The sequence below is a fragment of the Lutjanus erythropterus genome, chromosome 11 (genome assembly GCF_056507025.1).
Source record: "Lutjanus erythropterus isolate fLutEry1 chromosome 11, fLutEry1.hap2, whole genome shotgun sequence".
Classification (NCBI taxonomy): Eukaryota; Metazoa; Chordata; class Actinopteri; order Lutjaniformes; family Lutjanidae; genus Lutjanus; species Lutjanus erythropterus.
Genome location: NC_139327.1, coordinates 7,625,941 through 7,646,772, shown reverse-complemented (window position 1 = coordinate 7,646,772; position 20,832 = coordinate 7,625,941). Strand labels below are relative to the sequence as shown.

Genomic DNA, 20,832 nt, shown 5'->3' with positions numbered 1-20,832 from the left:
CTCTACTGAACAAGATTTTCTCTGTTCCTTAAAAATTCAATGATTTGACAGCATTTCACTTTTTTGCATTTAAGTGAAGAAATTAAATGTTTGAAGTATATAATTTATCATAGACAACTGAGCAATCTGTGATAAATGGTTGAATGGTCAAATGAAGAAGCACCTCAACCCCCACAGATCTGCAGTGATGATGTGGCCTGGGAATCTCGGGAATAAAATATTTAAAGCAACATTATGTAAGATCTGGTATTTTTTGTGATTTGGTGGCGCTACAGTGCAATTCACTTATACACTACTGTTGTAAATATGGACAGCAGCACACATGCATTTGTTCTGTTCAAAAACTAGTGAGCCGACAACTTCACTAACAAAACCAAACATTAAGTGCAACAACACAAGACAGCAAGTAGCTGATATTACTGACCAGTCCAACAGCAAGAAAGACAGCTCAGCTTCTGTCTGTCAGCATTTTATTTCACAAAGCTCTCAACAATGACTAAAAGTCAGTCCAATATTTACTCTTGCCTGATGTCCTCTTGCTCAGTCATTCTCTTTTTCTTTTCTTAGCTTCCTCTGTCAACGTCCTCTTCAGGCTCTTTGCTTCTGCCATAACGTCCTTAGAGGCTGCCGATCCTGGATCTGTTGCCCGCTCATGTGGCTCCAGTTCTGGTGCCCATTCTGGTCCCCCTTGTGTTCCAAAGCTCCTGTGCTTGTGGTTTAAATACCAACACTCCCCGATGCTCCCAGCCCATACAGAGTCAGCTAGCTGCACAGCTAACTGAGCTAAATAGCTAAGTGCAGCTACAGTTACCCACAGTTAGCAGTTACTTTAGCAACAGGTAAAGCTATCTGTCCATCAGGAAACTCTGTAAATCAAAGACAGTTGAGGCAGAGCAGCAGGAGGTCTGCATTTTCTCCACAAAATATGATCCAGTTTCACCAAAATCAGTGACATTGTTGGTGATGTGAGAGGGGCGCAGAGTAGGAAAAACAAGGAACACTATTCTCAAAGTCAGTGTAGCATTATAATTATTATTTTAATTTAAAATAGTTACATAATGTTGCTTTGCTGTATGTTTCAGATGACAGCTTCATCAAAACAAACAGAAGCACTGACCTGGAAACCACTTTATATTCGCCAGGTTACAATAACAAGATAAAGATGTGTTGTATGTAGAAGTACATAATAGGTAGTGAAAATGCATAGACAGAAACCAGTATTCAGCAGTTACAGGTTTGGTTTTGTTTCAGTCAGTGTTTCACCTTTTTACTGAATGCTTTCAAATCCATTTGTTTTTTTCTCCTTTTGTAATGCATTCCAAAAATGTGTCCCTTTTACTAAAAAGGATGACTGACCAAAATTGGTTTTACAATGTACAAGACATCACACTGGATACTTTCAATACTGAGCTATCAGGCTATCATGTGTATCACCTGCAGCTCTATCCATCTCATCTTTGCTTTTGAAGACATGTCTGTTCACCAATATCTTCTCTGCAGAATGATCTCGCATAAATGAAATACATATTGAACGCGTCATGTGGAATTTGTTGGGAGGGGATCTGTCAAAATTTGTTATGGTTATTTTTCATGTAGCTGGATCTTCTTCTATGATACTGTTTAAAGAAGTCCCTTTCAAAATCTCAAAGCCTAGTTTAGCACCTCAAGGGACAGGGAGGTTTCTTTAGTTTTTGCCATTTAAAAAAACACGATTCGGCAATAAGTCCCCTTTTCCCCCACTCAGAGCCAATCATATGCTTGAGATGATTAAATATACATAGTGTTTGTGCCCTAACTGTTTGATGAAGACAGTGTGTGAACACATTAGTAATTGCTGTAAATAACTACAGAAAAGAAGTTCTGCAGTTTCTTTGGGACCGAAAAAAATATAATCTGGAAAGACTTGATAGAGACCTGGTGCTTTAGATTTATATACTCATTACAAAATATCTCCTTGTGATTTAATATGGACTGAAAGCCTCATTTTTAATTATTAAATTAACATTATTTGATGATTGAGGTCATAATTGCTTAATGGTAAAATACAGAGTCTTTGAAAATCTTTGACTGGCTGATAGTGTCAGGTTATGCGGTAATAGATTTTTTTGCCTTTATCTTCTAACAGGGTTGTCGATCCTGAAGCCTCCACCGGTGAAGTGAGGTTTGCTGCTCAGCTGGGGCAGAGGTTCCAGCTGCTCCACCTTGGGTTTGGTCCTCTGCTCACTGATGAGACACACAGAGCTCCAGGACATCACAGAGTGAACACAACTATCACTGACCGCTACAGTGTACATCTTCCCTGCATGAAATAGACTAAGTATTTTTTACCCATCAATGATACCCAGTGTTAAAATGTCTAAAGGCCCTTTTATACAGCCTTGTCCAGACAAGAATATTGTACCTTTATTCCACCTTACTATCTGTGCAAAAGTTACACACTTTTTTACTTAACTGCTGCAGAGGAAGTGAAGGGACACATAAAAAGCTTTAAGTTCTAAATCCATGAGGTTATCAGCTCTGTGTGTGATTAAAAAGGAGCAGACAAGCACAATCAAATGTTGACTGGTGCGCTGTTGTGTTATGTTATGCCTCTTTTGATTACGCGATGCCGGCATGCTGTGAAAAAGGACTGACACTACTTGGTCCAGTGTAAATACACAAAGCTAGCTTAAAGGTGAAACCTTGTCGCAGGATCTCTGTGTAGAAAGACTTGAAATGTAAAACAAAGCTCAAGCTCACCTGTGAAGCTTCTTCTGACTGAGGTACTTCTTCTTAATGTTTGCAAGCTCGTTCGCTAAATATTGGTTTTCACTTTTGTACTCGTTCATTTTGGAGTCGAGCATTCTTAGCTCTGCTATCAGCGCCTGTGGAATCAGAGAAGAAAAAGATCATCAAACACATATATATAGACAGTTGTCACTGAAAGAATGAACTGTTTGAAAAAGTATTCTCTTTATATCAAAGTGTATCTGACAACAAACTGACACAGATCTTATGAGGTTTGGAACTCTGCTTACATATTAAACAGATGGTTCTACATAATTAAAAGCATAGCAGAGACATTTCATGGTGAGTCTTCATTAGATCAGTAACGTACTGAGGCTTACATTCTGATGAAGGCTTTTGTTGGACAAAACTTAAATGAAAGACTTTTTTGTTGGTAGAACAAGTAAATACTGTACATTTAATATATAAGGAGTCAAAAAATGATAACAGCATCATTCCAGTTTGAGGGACAGGTGACTCGGAGATGAAAATGAAGAGATGTATGTTTTGACTGGTAAGAAGAGTGTGTGAGACGACCTTGAGCTTTTTAGTTCTCTCTCTGATGGTCCACTGGCACTGCTGGAGCTGCTCAGCTGCCTCTGGACCCGGCTGCCGGGCCAGGATGTGCTTCAGCTCCACATACAGCTTCTCCTTTTCCTGAGTGGGGAGACAGAAGGAAATAAAACTCAGCACAGGGAGAATGAGTGAGTGAGCCTGACACTAGACTGAGATTATGACTTAAGTTCCAAAGTCATGTTGTGTTTTGGTGTTAACTAGTTTCCCAGCAAGTTAACCAAATACTAAGGTAGAGTGAAAACACTGCAGACCACTGATTGGTCACATTATTTTTTACTGTTTCGTCTACCACTACTGAGCTGTGATTGGCTAGTTCTTTTTGCCTCGGTGACATGTCAGTGTGACTGCCAGAGAGACTTTAGAATGTGTGAAAGGGTCTATTTTGAATCAGAAACCATGATTTTTTTGTAAACCTACCCAGTTTTCTAGTTTTCTTGCCTAAACCTAACCACATATTTTTCTTGCCTACACCTGGCATTTATCTCCACATCTGATATAAAAGACCAAACTCCTGGGTCAAAGTCCTGTTTTTGATCCTTTTGTCTCCAACAACTGCCTGGCTTAAATTCTCCCAATTGCCAGTCTAAAGTCACGCTAGTTGTAGTAACCAATCACGGAACAATAGGGCGGACTGTGGTCGAACAGTCTTGTGAAAAGAAATAACACTGACTGGTCTGTGCTCTGATGTAAGATTTCAAATTCTCCTTTTTCAGCTGTCTTTCGTCTTGTTGCCTGCAGCCTTCTCTGAAACAAAGTTCGTCTCCTTGCTGTTACTGACAATCAAGAACACCATCCCTTCCATATTGTACATTGTTCCTGTGTCTGTGTCACGTTGACAATCATATCACAGTGGTTTCATGCAGTGTGGCTATGACAAGCTAAGAATTCTGCCTATGTTGACAAAATGGAAAAAAGTACCTGATACCAAAGGTGAGTCGAGTCAACACAATGCAGTGAAAATGATGCTTCAGATTGGTGAGAAAAGTAATGGTTTACAAACTAGCTTCTTTTTGTCACTTTGCTTCCTCAAAAGGATGGAACTAATTAATCCAAAGAGGTGTGTAAAGAGAGTGTGTGTGCTCGTGGTTTAGAGATTGACTCTCAAGTGTTAACCTGCAATAGGAGTTCGCGTTCTTCAAGCTCTTGGGTCTTTGCAATCAGTCGTTTTTGTAAGGACTGAACCTTCTGGATGAGCTCATATTTGCCGGGGTCACTGCCCTGCAGGGGAGAGTCATTAACAAAATGTTAATGGTCTGACCTTCTCCTCTTTGAATAATTAGGTTTACTCTACTTCAAGTGTCTGAGAGGTCTTTCACATAAACTAGAAGATGGAATATTCATGTCACTGTTGGGCAGAGAAAAACAAATACAAGGGCTGTCATGGCTTCAAGCTAATTCACAGAGACATATGAACCAAGTCCTTCACCTCCAGTCGTCTCCATCTGTGAATATTGATGGGCTTCAGCTGATCCTCGAGGACGCTGTTTCTCATCCTCTCTCTGAGCAGCTCCCTCTGGAGGTGGAACAGCTCTCGTCTGCAACACAGCAACTCAGTGGTGTTTCATACAGTTCTCATATACATTATTTTAGGAATTAATACACTAAATTTGCCCTATGGGTCACTGGAAGGTCAAATGTTGAAAAACTACAGAAGCCTAGAGAGGCAAGTGAGACAAACATTGTGATCCATATTCTCAGCCTGGTCTAAATTGTTTTCTCTCCTGTGTTTGTGACTTAAGAACAGGTGAAAACAAAGCAAATAAATCTCAACTCTCATATCTGATTTCACAGATCATGTCAAAGCATTTAATTCAAATTATTAGGCAAATGCTCTGTATCAAAACATATCCCATATGGTCTAGCGGTTAGGATTCCTGGTTTTCACCCAGGCGGCCCGGGTTCGACTCCCGGTATGGGAATGATTCTTTGAGGGTTTGGACATTGAAATCATGCAAGACTTCAAATACAGTATTACTCAGTATTCACCTTAATAACAAACTAGACTGGTCACTGAACACAGATGTCCTGCACAAGAAGGGTGTAAGTCATGTCCACCTGCTCAGGAGACTGAGGTCCTTCAAATGGAGCAGGATACTGGTAGCATCTAGTACTGTTATATATTTGTTACATTACTCATTCATCTACAACATCAGCATACTTCTTATTTGCACTATTGTCTGTTTTCAGAGTGCATAACACACTTGCTGATATTAATACATATTTCATTAACATATGGCACAACATATACTAATATACTCTTTTTAAACATCTCTTAAGACTTCACATCTCCAATGTGCAATTACCTTGTGCAATATATTGCATATTTACACTGTTAAATCATTTTCTGCACAATATGTATTTTTCACACTATAAATCATCACTGTGAAATCTTTGCTGCTCGTACTATGTGCAGTCCAATCTGCCTCTGCAATCTGCCTACATATAACTGAAAGGTGTACAATGTGTATATAGTTTTGAGTGTAGTTTCCTCAAAATTTTTACTTTATATTTTTTAATTCTTTTATATCTTATCTTATCTTATCTTTTTTTTTTTGATCAACTTTATCAGAAAAACTAATATTTCAAGAGTCCGAACAGTTTCTTTGTTTTCGTTGTAATAGTGATGTCAGTTTAATTTGGTTCAGCAAAGCAAGTAATAATCATTTATATGTACTGGCTGGTCTGTGTCAGCCCTGCGATGAACTGGCGACTTGTCCAGGGTGAACCACGCCTCTCACCCAGTGTCAGCTGGGACAGGCTGCAGCCCACCACGCCCCTTCAGGAATAAGCGGTTACTGAAAATGAATAAATGAATGAATGTACTGGCTGAAAAAAATATATATTGTGCATCCCTATTGTTATGTCCATAGAGAAATCAAAACTCAGATGGAAGAAAACATGAATTCTTTTAGATCTATTGATAGCATGGGGTGGTGGTGCACTTCAGCCTCTTAATGACTATTACAACAACAAACACTTCATGCTGAACAGGGAAAAAAAAAATCTCAGGCCAAGATAAACCGATAGAGAGATAGATTAAAAAATAATTAGAAAGTGGAAACAGACAACTTTTCATCCCCCCATTGTTTCCAAGTTGTAATATAGTTGTGTCTCTGTAGCAAAGACAACAGGTGCTATGTCACAATCTGAGGTGTTAATATTAAATGCAAACATTGGGAGAAAAACCTTTTTTTGCTTTTATGTTGTCTATGATTGAGACATTATTTTCCAGGGAAGTTTTTTTTGCAATTTTTTTTGCTGGTGTTATTACTTTTAATGATAAAGTAAAACAAAAAAGTTATGTCTGTTTTCAGTTTAAGGAACATACGAGAAAGATTACCCTGGCCAAACAATTTTCTTCACCTGTTCCCAAGTCATAAATACAGGAGAAAAAACAGTTTAGAAAAGGGATCACCAGAATTTTCTTTCCATTTCCAAAGAGATGCAAGCAAATACTAATTAAAAAATAGGCTACTCATTCCTTCACTGGTTACATAACACTCACAATGCAAAGTGATAAGTTTTATTGAAATATTACAATTACGGTAATGAAATGATGAAGTGACTACAGTTTGACTGGAGTCTCAAAGGTATGCAGAAAGCTTTGCTATAAAAAATGCTGGATTTAACAGAAAAGTGTTTCTCTGGTTTTGGAAGCTGAGTTCAAAGGAATCATTCCTACCTCTGACTCTGGATCTCTCTCCACCTTGCTCCATCTTTCTTCTACTCTAAATCCTGCACCTGGTAGGTCACCTCATTCTTTCTCCATCCTGCCCTCCTCCTTTCTCTCTACTTCTCCTGTTCCCTTCTCAATGCTGACCATCTTTGTTCAATCTCTTTCTCCTGCTCAGGCACCTCTTCTCTGTTTTACCTCAGATCCTCTGTGTTGGGTACAGTCTTGTCCAGGATGCTCTTCTTGCAGCGGAGCCTCTTGATCTCCAGCTTGAGCAGGCGGATGTCCTCCATCCGCTGGCTGTAGTGGAAGTCGCCCTTGCTCAGGATTGACTGCTGGATCCTGATCTTCTCAAACAGCAGCGTGCGCTCATCGTTGCGGCGAAGCAGCTGTTTCCCCAGATTGTCCCGCTCTCTAATCACCTGAGAGAAGTTTCACCATCAGATTCACATCTCTGTTTGACATTCTCTTTCTCTACTTCATCTGGTCTACCTCCATCTCCTTCTTTACTACCTGTTCCAGCTGCTTCTTCTGTTGGATCTGCTCAGCGTCAGCGTCAGCTATAATCTTCTGCAGTTTTTGTTGTTCTGCTTTCTGACTGTCAACGCGCTGCTTTGTTTCTTCAAGTTGGAGCTTCATTGTCTGCAGCTCCCCCTGAAGCAGCACACAGACATGGACGGATCAAGCTTTTACATACTGAATGGATAAAGGTTTGGCATCATCACAGATTTGGACATAAATAATCACTTTCCATTTAATTTGGAGCCTAAGAAAACTTTCTAACTTCCTCAACCCCACTTTTTTGTTATTTACAAGATAGATATTTTGTCAAAAATAATTACATCTTTTTGAAAACACACACTCCTTTTACGTTTTAATAAAAACAAAATGCTGATTCTAAAAATCTTGTTCCAAAATTTGTGTTACTCTTTTCCAATATGTGTGCGATCAAACCGCATCAATACCTGACCTCCCATACCTGGGAAGCAGATTTTAGTATGGGGGTGAGTGATGAGGTGTGGAGGGAGGGGATGGAGAGGATACATTTAGACTCAATAAACACTAGGTTGCAGTTCATTCAGTTCAAAGTTATGCACAAGTTACATTATTCTAACGAAAAGTTTAACAAAATGTATTCTAATGTATCTGATATTTTTGACAGATGTAACTTCCCAAACATTTTTGGGTTTGTCCTGTGATTTTCCCCTTTTTGCAGGATATCTTTACTTGGGACGGAAAAATGTATGATTTACTGACTGAACCTGATGCCCGACTGCCTCATCTGGCTATTCTGAAGTTTTTCTTGCACTGCCACATTGTGTACAGCAGATATAGACTCTGAAGTGCAGCATGTTAGTGGCAAAGAGGATATTTCTTAAGGAATGGAAGACTGCCAGTGCTCCTTGTTCCTCCAGATGGTTTGGGTAACTAGTTTCTGGGATATATGCTAAGAGGCTTCAAAGCAACACACATGCTTTTCATGAAAAGTTTGAGAGCACTGGGGACATCTTACTTTGCTCAAGTGTTAGCTGTCTAATGTGTTATATTCACCTGTGCTAATACTTGTCACGCTATATTTTCTTTTTTGGTAGTAGGCTGACATAGGCTGAAAAATGTATCTCTGTGTAGGCTGGCTTTTTGTGGCAGTGTTTTGTGACTTTTGTTCTGTTTCTGAATGTTACGCGTATATGTTTGTATGTTGTAAGCTGTTCTTTCTCCTTCTGTAATAAAAATGAAATAAAACCATAAAAAAAAGAGGTGAGTCAGTGACTGTCAGCGCTACTCTTACTTTAACATGTATTCATTTGGCAGGTTTGGAGGTTTTTGTCCAAGTGTAAAGTTAGTTAAAGGGCTAAATAATAACAGTTGCAATCTGTGATTCCCAAACTGTTCTGAGTTGTGATTGAAAGTGAAAAAGTTGGTAGGCCACAGAACATTTTCCAATTTCAAACTGGGCCAGGGAATTCTTAAATTTGGGAATGGCTGATCCGAATGATGACGAGAACCTAGAACCACAGCCCACCAAGAACCAACGAGGCAGGCCGCTGTACCTTGAGGGCCTCGTTATCTTTCTCTAAGCGCTTGTGTTCCTGCTGATCCTTGACGAGGGCCAGCTCCTTCCCCGTGATCTCATCTCTCAGTCTGGTGACCTGGTTGTTCATGGTCTTCATCTTCCTCTTCATCTCTGCTATCTCCTCCTGAGGCAGAGAGACAGACGGTGGAAGGACGGAGAGGACAGAAGGAACAGAAGGAAAAAAGAATTATACACAATTATATATTATATACACAGACAATAAACAAACTTTTCTATTTCCTAATAACTACTGGTGTGATGCATGCTGACAGTCCACAGCTGACTTATTACTGGATAATTAACTACCACAGTGAAGCTCAGCTGTAGCTGACAAGAACACATGATTTGTACCTGAGCCTCAATGAGGTTTTTGCTGTAGAGGTTCCTTTCAGACACGACCGTCTCCAGCAGGTTCTCTTCCTGTTTGAGTTTGCACTCTGCCTCTGTGACCTTCTTCCTCCAATCGAAGATCTCCACTTCCCTGACTTCAAGGTCACTCATTTTTTGTTGCACCTGTGGAAGGAAGGAAAGTTCCCTTCAGACAGGCTGAGGCTGACCGCAGGTTTCCCAACCTCATTATAATAAATAATTAATCATCTTGTGATATTATAATAAAATGTGATAAGATAGTTCTGCTGCAGAACCTGCCTTCTGCATGAGGTTGCTGGTCTCGTTGATGTAGCGGTCACGTTCTTTCTCCAGCTGTTGGATGATCTTGCGCTGCTTCTGGGCCTCCTGACGGTAGCCGTTGATCTCGTGTTCCAGGGTTTTCTTGTCCTGCTCGAGGAGCTTCACAATGTTCTGTTGTTTCTCAGTCGACTGTGTAGCTTTGATCATGTTCTGTAGATTGAGATCACACAATGTCATACATAAATATTTCTAGTCAGTTGAGGAGCAGAAATTGCTATTTGCAATATACCAGAGGTGGGAACAAGTCATTGTTTTGCAAGTCATAAGCAAGTGTTTACACTCACGTCCTAAGTCAAGACTGACAAGTCCCATATCCAAAACTTCTATTTTAACAACAGAGCCTTGACTTATGGTTCTTCGTGCAACTTCAAATGTTGATCAAAGTTGGAAGTTGTTGCACCTCCATCTGCAATTTTTGAACTGCACATTTTGCAAAGTGCAATTCATTTTTTTGTTGAACCCCTTTTAGTTTTTGTACCCCAACAAAATTGTCGTTGGTACTATTTTTCCAACTGGAAAAATAACCTTAGCTCTTCATGGTTATCTCCTGCAACTTGATTAGATGCATTCAGATTAGTTCAAAACAATGTTTATCAGGAGATTGTGGCAAGTCAACTTGCTGCTGTCGAATGGTGTTTATGTCTGATGATTCAGGAAATGAAGGGAAATGGATTGATTTGTGGATTCAGACTTTTTAAATAACAGACTTTTTAATATTTGGACGTGGGGGAAGATATTAAGTATTTTCAAGTCAAAAGCCCAAGTGCAAGTGAAGTCACGAGTCACTGGTGTTGAAGTCCAGTATAAAGTCATAAAAGTCCACACCTCTGCAATATACAAATTTTATACTACTGTATAACAAGAAACAGAAAATTGCATGTTGATGAGAAATACTGTAGATACTCACTCTGTGTTCTTCACCGTCCATGATTTTGACATTTCTACATATAGATATTATAGAGTATAGTACAAACAAACAATGGCCTCTGCAAGACCTAAGGTACAAAGCGTACCTTATTTAAGATGTCTCTCTCTCGGATCAGCTCTTCTATTGCTTTCCTGTCGGCTTCAACTTGCTTTTGGGAAGATTCGAGATCTGCAGAGGGAGAAAGAGAGGGACAGTCTGTACTGATGATCAACGGTAATACTGTCGGATATTTTTCTATGAATAAGTTTTCTTCCATGAGTGTGGTGTGCCACTATGCCATTTTAAGTAGTTAAATTGGTCTTACGTAACATTGCTTCATTAAAATGTCTAAAAATGCTAGATCTATGTTATATATTTTGTTGAGTTGTGTACTTTACAATATCTATTTTTTTCCAATGGATCCAATGGTCAAACCCAAAAAATTCCAAATTTATTCAAGGTAACGATGTTTTCCCGTCTGGCCACATGTTGTTATAACTTTGGGAAAAACACAGGATACACTGTATTTGTAAGAAAGTGAGGAAGGAAGTTGTTGAATGTGTCTAAAAATAATGTGAATAAAACCTAATACATTGCCTTGATTTCTGTTTTTGTAGTGTCACACAGACCTTCATTTGCATTAGTGGTGGTTAACAGTGACGACAATAATTCCCACGATCCCATGCTATCTCAGATGTCATCAAACTACATCTTTTGATATTCTTTAATATGAGAGTGAACACTAGTGGCAGAACTTATATATTGTGCGTTTAAATGAAGTGAGTAAAATATTACATTGCAAAAAAGAAGACAATTTTTTGTTGTCTAAAAGAAAAGGCTTGCAGTACAGAATACAGAGCAGATTAAAGTAAATACATGGACTGTAAAGGAGAAACAAGAAAGTGTTAAAAGAGAGATCTGATGGACAGACGCACAAATACAGATGAAAAGATAGACAATCAGAAAAAGACATGAAGGTGTCAGTCATGAACCAGAGACAAACATCTGGGCTGTTTTTTTTAGATAAGATTCCTTGTTTTTCTCTCAGCAGTAGAGCTGCTGACCCCGATGCCTGCTCCCAGACTCTATCCATCACCCTGCTGACACCCTTTTATGTAACAGTGCAATTTTAGCCCTTCAGTCCCAACTTCAGCTCTGATTATAGTATTTAGAGAAAAGGATGTTTGTGTCAAGAAACAAGATTTTCAGCAACTGCTATTTCAGCTCCATTTGCACAGTTTCCACTGAGACAGACTGTGACACTTGTGCCAGACAGATTGCCTGGATTTAATTTGCAGCCTCAATGCTTTAAAATTAAAAATTTTAATACTGATACTATTAAAATACCAATACTAATACTAGTTCATTTATATTCATTGATCATCTTTCTCTCTTACCACTCATCTCATGTTTCTCTTCCTCCAAGGCCATGCACACATGCACTTACATCACATATACTTGTGTTGATGTATTGGGAATAACATATGATGTACTGTACTGTCATACTTGCCAACCCTTCTGATTTTCCTGGGAGACTACCATTTCTCTCTCTCTCTCTCTCTCTCTCTCTCCCTCTCTCTCTTTCCCAGTTTCCACCCAAGGTCAGAATTCTCCCACATTTCTCACAATTTTTGACAATTTTTCACCTTTTTTTGGCTCTGTGCAGCATGGATAAGCCAACAATACAGCTGCACCAGTATCCACTTCTCCTTAATTCATCCCTGCTCGTGTCTCATCATCCTCAGTGAATGAAAGATGGACAGAGAAATGGAGAGTACTAAGAGAAAGAAATACTTAAACAAATCTCAGGCATCCTGGAAAGAATCAGTGTTTCTTATTAAAAATTTTTAAGAAGAGGGCACTTTTTTCTAAGAGCAGCTTAACATACCCTCAGAAAAACATTTAGAATTTTTTTTCTGTGTTATTGCAATCAGATTTAAATCAGACAAAGGCTAAATGCTGTGATTCCCTTGTGCTTTCCAGCTAACAAGCATCAGTTATAAAGTGTCAGTTATAGGTCATCTGCAGGCATCTGAGAAAAATATGCACTTATTTAGCTATTTTCGTTCTTTTAAAGTAACGAGGATGCATGCATGTCTTTGAAATTTAAATTTACCTGGGAGAGGACACCAAGACCCCCCAGTTTACTTTTGAAATCCTTTTTTTGTGCACACACACTTGCATATCCACATATGAATGCATGAGTTTTTTTTTTTTCCACTGACGCACCTTACTTGCACAAAGTCGTTGCATGAACATAACTTATATAAAAAATATAAAATATAACTTTTGCGACATGTGACATTGGAATTTCACTTGGTAAGTTGTTACAGAGTGTCATCACCAGCACCTTATTTTCAGAATCACTGGGATGTTGTGCCAATGATTACACAACTTGATATGTTGAGACAATTTAGCAACATTGCAGCAAAGTCATTATATAAAGTACAGGAAATGTCATGCAGATGTTGTTGCACAGAACAGAATTGTTTTAGGAAGAAACAAGCCTGTATCGATCATTTACATTCAATATCAACTATTATGAGAACTAAACTGTAGAATTGACAAAGATAAATCCCTTTTTGCATGTTTTGTTGACTTTTGAAAGACTTGACTTTGACTTGACTTTCGACTGGATGATGGGATTTCTTTGCCTTTAAATTTATGGAAGCTGGTATCTGATGGTAGATTTTACTAAGCAATCCAGATCTAGTGTGGTCATCTAGTGGCTTGTGTTAGGATCAATGTTTACTAACTGGTAAAAAATTCAACATCAGTTGCTTTTACCAGAATAATGACCTGGTTACTCAAGATAATCCACAGGCCTTGTTTTGAGCAGTTTTACTGTATGACTATTTTGTTTCAAGCACAAAGAAAGTAGTTCTGGTAGATTCTATCACTGAAAGAAAAGAACTGATCACACCAAGGTCTGTGCATTATCTTAAGTACATGGGTCATAATTTCTGGAAAGAGAAACTGGTGATGCATTTTTCAGATGTATTTTCTGGCACCACAGGCTGAGTGTCATTTAGTTCCATTATACTGCAGAGAAGGCTGAAATCTGTACGGCTGACATCTTCAATCTAGATGGATGAATAGCACTACAGGTAAGAGGAAAAATATGTATATTTGTTTCTCACCTCTCTGATCTACCAAAAAATGTCATAAATCAGCTTAAGATGATCCAGAACTCGTGGCCTGCATGCTTATCAGGACCAGAGGGAGAGAACACATTACACCAGTTTTAAAGTCCTTACATTGATTGTCTGTCAGTTTCTATATTGATTTTAAAATGATTTTACTTGCTTTTAGTGCCATTTCATTCACGCCATTCAGATCCTCAGTCTCGAGTCTTTTAGTTGCTCCAAAGTTCAGGACTTTGGTGAAGCAGCTTTTAGCACTTAAGCTCCGAGCCTCTGACACAGTCTGTCTGAGGATCTGAGGGCAGCTGGAAGTGTAGACATTTTTAAATGCAAACTTAAACCCTTCAGCCTGGCTTTTGATTAAAAATGTTTTAGCAATATTAACTTTATATTTATTTCATTTTCATATAATTGAAAAATAACTCAAGCCTGATGAGCCCACTGGGACCAAAACAGGGCAGCACTTAGGAAGAGAAAGTCTGGGAACATACAGAAGATGATGGTTCATGTCAGTCTCCAACTGTATGTGTGTGTCTATAATAAAACATGGCGAGCTCCTGTACCTTTCTCCAGACCAGAGATCTGAGCCTTCAGTGTCTCCTTCTGCACCTCCGCATCAGCTTTCTGATCCTCCATGTGGTGGAATTTCTTCTGGACGGTTTCTCTCATCTTTGTCTGTTTGGCGATCTCCTGACGCATCTGATTCACCTCCTCTTCTCTTGTCTGACAGGTGGGACGGGAAGAGACATATCAAACATTAGACACAAGCAGCAAGGAGGGGAGAGGGTTTGGGAAAAAAAGAGTGGATAAACAGCTGTTACTGTACACCAAGGGCCATGTTTCTCTGACCACAGCCCAAAACAACTGCCTCAAAGCAGACATGCTTCTCACTTACTCATTGCATTACATGCTGTCAGGGCAGTGCCCCCTTGTGGTTCAACAGGACAGAATCATATTATTTAATCAAAACATCACTTCAAGATCAAGATCTCATTTACAAGTGATACCTGAGTTCAGAATATGGATATAAATATGGACATGAGATTAAGACATTTATGATTTTGAAATGTGTTTTGAAACATTAAGTGAAATGGAGACTGTGAGGACATTATTAAAACTATTTGAATTACTGTACTTTCTGTGCTGTGTGTTTTGTTGCTGATGTATTTTTATTTTGTAATGTATATACTGATATGTATTGTATAATATTATGCATATGTGTTGGACCCTGGTAAGAACAGCGGCAGCATTAAACTGAACTGAACTAAACTAACCAGATTTTTAAATTGCCCCATTGATATCGGTATGTCAAAATTATAAATTATTCCAGACAAATGGAGCAAAATATCTGAAGGCTGCTTTTCCAAAAGTAATATTTTTCTGCTTGTGTGTATTTTAGATAATATTCACAAAAATGCTTGTCCCCCGTTCTGTTTAGCTTTACCTCTCCTCTGATTTTGTCATTGTGAATAACATCACTTTCTTTATCAAGTCCATGACAGAGCGATGAGGAGAGACTGAGTAAATCTAATTTTTCACTAAGCATGTGCTGTATACCAAGCATGTACTGCATGTGATCTGTCAGTGTGCACAACCCTGACGCTAGTTTGAGGAATTTTTTGTGAGGTGAGGACGTTTTCCAAAAGAAGAGTATCATTCAGAAAATGTCAAATAGTATTCCTTCTTGCCTCAAAAAGAGGAAAAAGAATTACTGTGACCTTCTGTGAAAATAAGGTACTTGCCATAGCAACCTGTGTACCTAAGGATGAGTGGAAAAGCAGCTCTAAAGAACAAGCTTACACTCTCATGCTCTCATACTCTCAACTCCATGGTGTGTGACTTAATTATTGGGTTTTAAGCTATAGCTCTCATCAAGTGAATTTATCAGTTCTGTTACCTTACCACTCTCTCCACACTACTCACATTCAAACCTGTGCATGTACAAGCACACACAAACACTGTCACCATACACTAGACACTGAAAGTTATTTGGGAATCGTATGGGACTCTGACTTTATGTGGAATTCCCTCAGGCTGGCAGTCAGTTTCACTAATCATCACTGTGATAGGACAAAAGTAGGCTGGACAGGAATCAATATAACAATAGGTCAGTTTTTATATATAAATAAGCAGTTCTCATATGAATAAACACAATTTTCTTCTTTTTGAAAATAATTCTAGTCATTTTGTTATATTTTTTAATTCTCTGTTATTTTCTCCCATCTGCTCTGGTGGCTGGTTGCAGTCACCTGACCATGAAATGTGGACTGTGGGTTGATGGGAATGAGCAGGGAGTCATTCTTAAAGGAGCAGGACAGGATTTTTTTCTTTTACTTTGTCCAAGGACTGAGACATATCAGATGTATTTTTGTGGTAGTGCAGTGAGACAGGGGTGAAAATCCATTTCCATGTAACCCTTTGACAAACATGACCAATCAGGCATGCCGCATGTATACGCTATGTTGGGTGTGTCTCTGTTAGTCAGGTGTGAATGCGTGTCAGTGGACCAACATGTACCTTGAGCTCATTTGTGATCTGCTGATTTTCCAAGGAGAGATGTTCTTTGACTGATGAGAGCTGCTCACACTCCTGCTGCAGTTTGGCGTTCTTCACCTGCAACTGCTCCAGCTCCTTGGTGGATCGCTCATTCAACATCTGTCACAGCCAAGGAAGGGAAGAAATTGTGCTGATTACACACTGCAGTATAGCAACAGTCTGTTATTAAGCATGAAATTCCATGTACATTGGTTTTACAATGTCATAGTTATCCACCCTAAATTATTAAAGATCCACTCACAATAGTATAAATACTGGTTTTAAATTCATGTTTGTCTGTACATTCATATATTGACTTACTGACTTACATGTTAGTACTTTAAAAATAGATTTATTTATCTATACTTTTGTTTAAAAAATACGTGATGAGAATGAAAATTACGTGCATAATTTCCTGTGGCCTATGCAGTCCCCAGATCTCAACCCAAATGAACACCAATGGGTGATTCTGGAGCAACAGGTTTAACAGTGCTCTACACCAGAGACATGTCAAATCTATGCACAGACGCACTGAGGCTGTTCAGGAGGCGTGTGGTGGCCAAACACCTTATCTAAGTTGGTTTTATGTTAAATTTGTTACACACCTGTATGCTAGTTCAATTGAATACATGGGTTTGTACAAATGGGACAAATTAAATATCATAAAGAAGAAGATAAATACAATTCCAACCCAAAAGAAAGCTTAGCAACAAAAGCTACATTTGTGAATATTTAATGCACATATGTCAATGTTATACACATGTATAAATAAACCTTTAAATACTTTGGTTAATGTATACACCATAAAGACTGTGTGTTCCACTCCACTCACCTTTAGCTCTTTGAGCTGCTGCTCCAGTCTCTGCTGCTCCTCTTTGGCCTTCTGACCCTGCAGATTCAGAGCTTTGATGTCGCCCATCTTGGCCTCCATGTCAGTATGCAGCTGCTTCAGTTCCTTGTCCAGTTTCTCCTTCAACCTCATCTCTCGAGAAATCTCGTTCTGTTGTACCTGAAGCTCCTGCTGCAGCTAGATTCAAACACACAGCAGAGCAGCAACAAGTTGTCAGCAGCTAGATTTCATTTCACTTTATTTTTATGGAAACCCATTAGCTTCGGCAGTTTGTGTTCCTCTTTAGGGTCCACAGCTGGAGCCCCACCTCTTGAATGATGCTAGTGGTAGCAAAAAGGAACACAATCCTACTGGAGTTACTCACATACAGCTCAAGTTAAGATCCCCCCCAGTTTAGCAGTAAAGCTGGTGGCTCCATGAGTCTGTTATTGTATTACAGACATATGGCCATCTGTATACTCATTAATAGTGTTGGGGTGTAGTTAACTACATGCAGTGCAATTACTAGTTAAATTACAATTTGCAGTATTAGGTCATAGTTTAACAAATCTCTGTATCTTTTTCAGCAGTTAACTAATTTAGGTCATTGACTGATTAAAAAATACATATTCATAGTATTCTCAGGACTTTTTTTTACCACGTAGTAGGAAACAATGCCACAGTTGTCATTTAATGACAGTCATCTGCTATTTGATCACCTGTAGTTTGCAATCAAGAAGTCTGTGATTGAATTGCATGAATTTCCAAAAAAAATTAAGCATTTTCCTGATTTCACCTCAACCATTGCTGGTAACACTTTATAATGAAAATCATTAAAAAATGGTGAATTGATAGTTAGTTAAACTTAGCTAATAGTTATTTCACTGTGAACAAACAATTGAATTCTAATAAATAATGTTTATTGCATGGTATTAATGCTGTAATTTATGGTATTTTATCATTAGTTTGTGTAATATAAACTAAAAATAATATTTTTTGTGCTATAACTGAAAGGAAATGATAACAATTGCAGTCTGATTACAAAGTACGATTTCAGACTCAGATTGTACTTTGGATGTAGCTGAGATACTTTTTGAAAGTAGTTTTGGTTTGACAAGCTACAGTTTTTAGAGTAGTTATGATGTAGTTTAACTACTTTTCATTATGAGCTAGCAGTTTGGTAAACTACACCTTTACCCCAGTTACCCCAAAACTGCCCATAGATATGGTAAAAGTACTGCAAAGCATAAGTACTGCAATAATTAATAATATATATATATATTAATAATATAATATAATAATATTAATAATAATTGAAAATATAAGTTAAAAATCTGATTTCCCTCCACCCTTCCCATGAATAAAATCTTCATGAGATAATTTTCTTGCAGCTGAGGGCAGAATCCTGGGTCACAGAAACTCCTTGTGTCTGTACCAATGATTTGAAAATGTGAGATCATCCAAATCAACCAGAGAATTTACCAGTTATTTACCTGAGAAATACTGTCCAAGGCAGCATCTCGCTGGGTTTCTATTTCCTGCTGGGTTGCAGCGGCCTGGTTTAGTTTTTCTCTCAGACCCTCCACGTCTGTCAGCAGCTGATCCCTCTCCATCGTCAACCCTTCAATCATCTTTAATCGATCACTGAAAAAACAGATTGCAGTTGGTTATGGTCACTTTGCCTACATTATCCAATCACTAAATTAAGAGCATGTGGAGGAGGACAAATGGCTCACTTGTGCTCTTGGTCCACAGAGAGGCCACTCTGTTGTTCAGCAATTTTGATTTGATTGGCAACTTCTTCTTTTAAATTCCTGATGGTCTCTTTGTCCCTCTTTTCTTTTTCATGAGCTGCATCAACCATTTTCCAAGCTTTATCCAGCTCCTACAGTCAAACCAGAGGAACACTTTAACAAAACCTTTGTGTAGTTAATGAAATCTAAGTCTAGAGGAAACAGACAGAACAGAACTTTCTATACCAAACACAACACACATCACATTATGCCAAATTGGGGCCAGGAACAAACAAAATTGGGCTGCAAATAGTTATTAATTTTATTTTTGAAGATAATAAAAGATATTCAGTTTACTATCATAGAGGACTAAAGAAACCAGAAAACAGTCACCTTTGAGAACCTGAAATCAAGGAATTTGGAAACTTTTTCTTCAAGAAAAAAACAACTCAAAATGATTCATTGATTATCAAAGTTAATGGTTGACAAATAATCAATTAATCATTGCAGTTCTGAAACAAATATATAAAACATGCTACATTATACTGTAGTCTCTCATGTTGTGGCGCTTTACCCTCTTTAGTGAAGCAATTGTTGTCTCGTCTTCCTGGGACAGTTTGAGGGCAGCTGCCACTTTAGTTGAGGTGGACACGATCTCTGCGTTCAGCTCCCTGCATTTAGACATGAGCCTCTTCTCGTTCTCTCTGGACTTTTTCAGCGCATGGATGAGCCTCTCGTACTCCACCCGCACCTTGTCCATGCTTCTGTCCCCGACCAGCTCATTGAGGACCATCTGGAACTCCTCCAAGGACTCGAACATGTCCTCTTCTGCTGGCCCTGTCTCCTGGAAATATAGCAGAGATATAGACAGAGTTGGGTTGTAACAGATTACATGTAATCGAGATTACGCTAACTGTAAGGCCGGAGATATACTTGCTGTTTAACCATGCATTTGCGTTCGCGTATGCGTCGCGTTAATTTCTGAGGACGCGCACAACCATCGCTCCAAATGGACGCAGGATACGCGAGGCAGCCATGAAGCGTAGGGATGCGTAGGGGTGCGTATGCGAACGCGTAGTTTAAAGCAAGTATATCTCCGCCCTAATTAGCCTGGATTACAGTTGAAAAGTATGTAATTAGGTTGTAGTTACATTGTAAATAACTAGTTGATTACATTTTTGATTATGTCCTCAATATGTCTGTTGTTAAATTATGAAACATGTTTTTGTAAGCGTAATTTGATTTGTCCAGTTCTACATGTTAGGTAAGTTCTACTGTATATAATAAATTACTCCTCTCCTGTTGCCAGTGTTGTTAATGATGCCTTAAGTAATAGTTGTTTTTGTTTTTTCATATTGGTTCATGGATAATAAGAGTTTCTATGCCCTTTTATTTACACTGAAAATGGAAGATGAATAACAGGAGTGAGTGCTCCTCTTGGGTTTAAGTCCCACATGTTGCAGAATTCACACAGTCCACCTGTAGTTTTTGCCAGTACTGTTTGAAAGGGTAATTTGATTGAACATCTGTAAATGTTAAATATGCTAAATGCATTATATTTACATTGAAAATCTTTTGAGATTATTAAAGAGAAAAAAAAATATTTATGGAACTCAAATTTCTGTGGCTGTGTCTACTTCTTTAGTATAAGGTACAATATTTTAAATGTTTGATTTAAAACTTATCAAAAAGTATTTAGATTTTATGACATTTTCTAAATATTCCAATTGATCATGTTACCAGTTAAATACATTGCCATGTAATTTGTATTCAGTAACTGACTCCATTTAAAAAGGGGCACTGCATGTGGGGTGTGTGCATGTGGCATCTGAGGGCCCAGCACTTACCAACTCTAAAAAACAACAGGTCTTTTTTCCCCCCAATATTAAATTATTAACTTATCATC

The 20,832-nt window shown here is 38.5% G+C and overlaps 1 protein-coding gene and 1 non-coding gene across 2 annotated transcripts; one reads left to right on the top strand and one right to left on the bottom strand.

The window, feature by feature from the left end:
- Window positions 1-913: 913 nt before the first annotated feature.
- Window positions 914-19,767, bottom strand: cfap58 (cilia and flagella associated protein 58). Its single transcript, XM_084730670.1, has 17 exons — window positions 19,501-19,767; window positions 18,930-19,078; window positions 18,687-18,837; window positions 17,197-17,391; window positions 16,347-16,484; window positions 14,393-14,552; window positions 10,793-10,875; window positions 9,738-9,929; window positions 9,441-9,602; window positions 9,067-9,213; window positions 7,529-7,669; window positions 7,214-7,437; window positions 4,769-4,877; window positions 4,456-4,560; window positions 3,304-3,423; window positions 2,740-2,864; window positions 914-2,223 (listed from the first exon to the last, which is right to left on the bottom strand). The coding sequence occupies exons 1-17, from the start codon at window positions 19,744-19,746 to the stop codon at window positions 2,112-2,114; spliced, it is 2,559 nt and encodes an 852-aa protein (XP_084586796.1). The 5' UTR covers window positions 19,747-19,767; the 3' UTR covers window positions 914-2,111.
- Window positions 5,190-5,261, top strand: trnae-uuc (transfer RNA glutamic acid (anticodon UUC)). The gene has a single exon. It is a non-coding gene; the product is annotated as a tRNA-Glu (tRNA).
- Window positions 19,768-20,832: the final 1,065 nt, after the last annotated feature.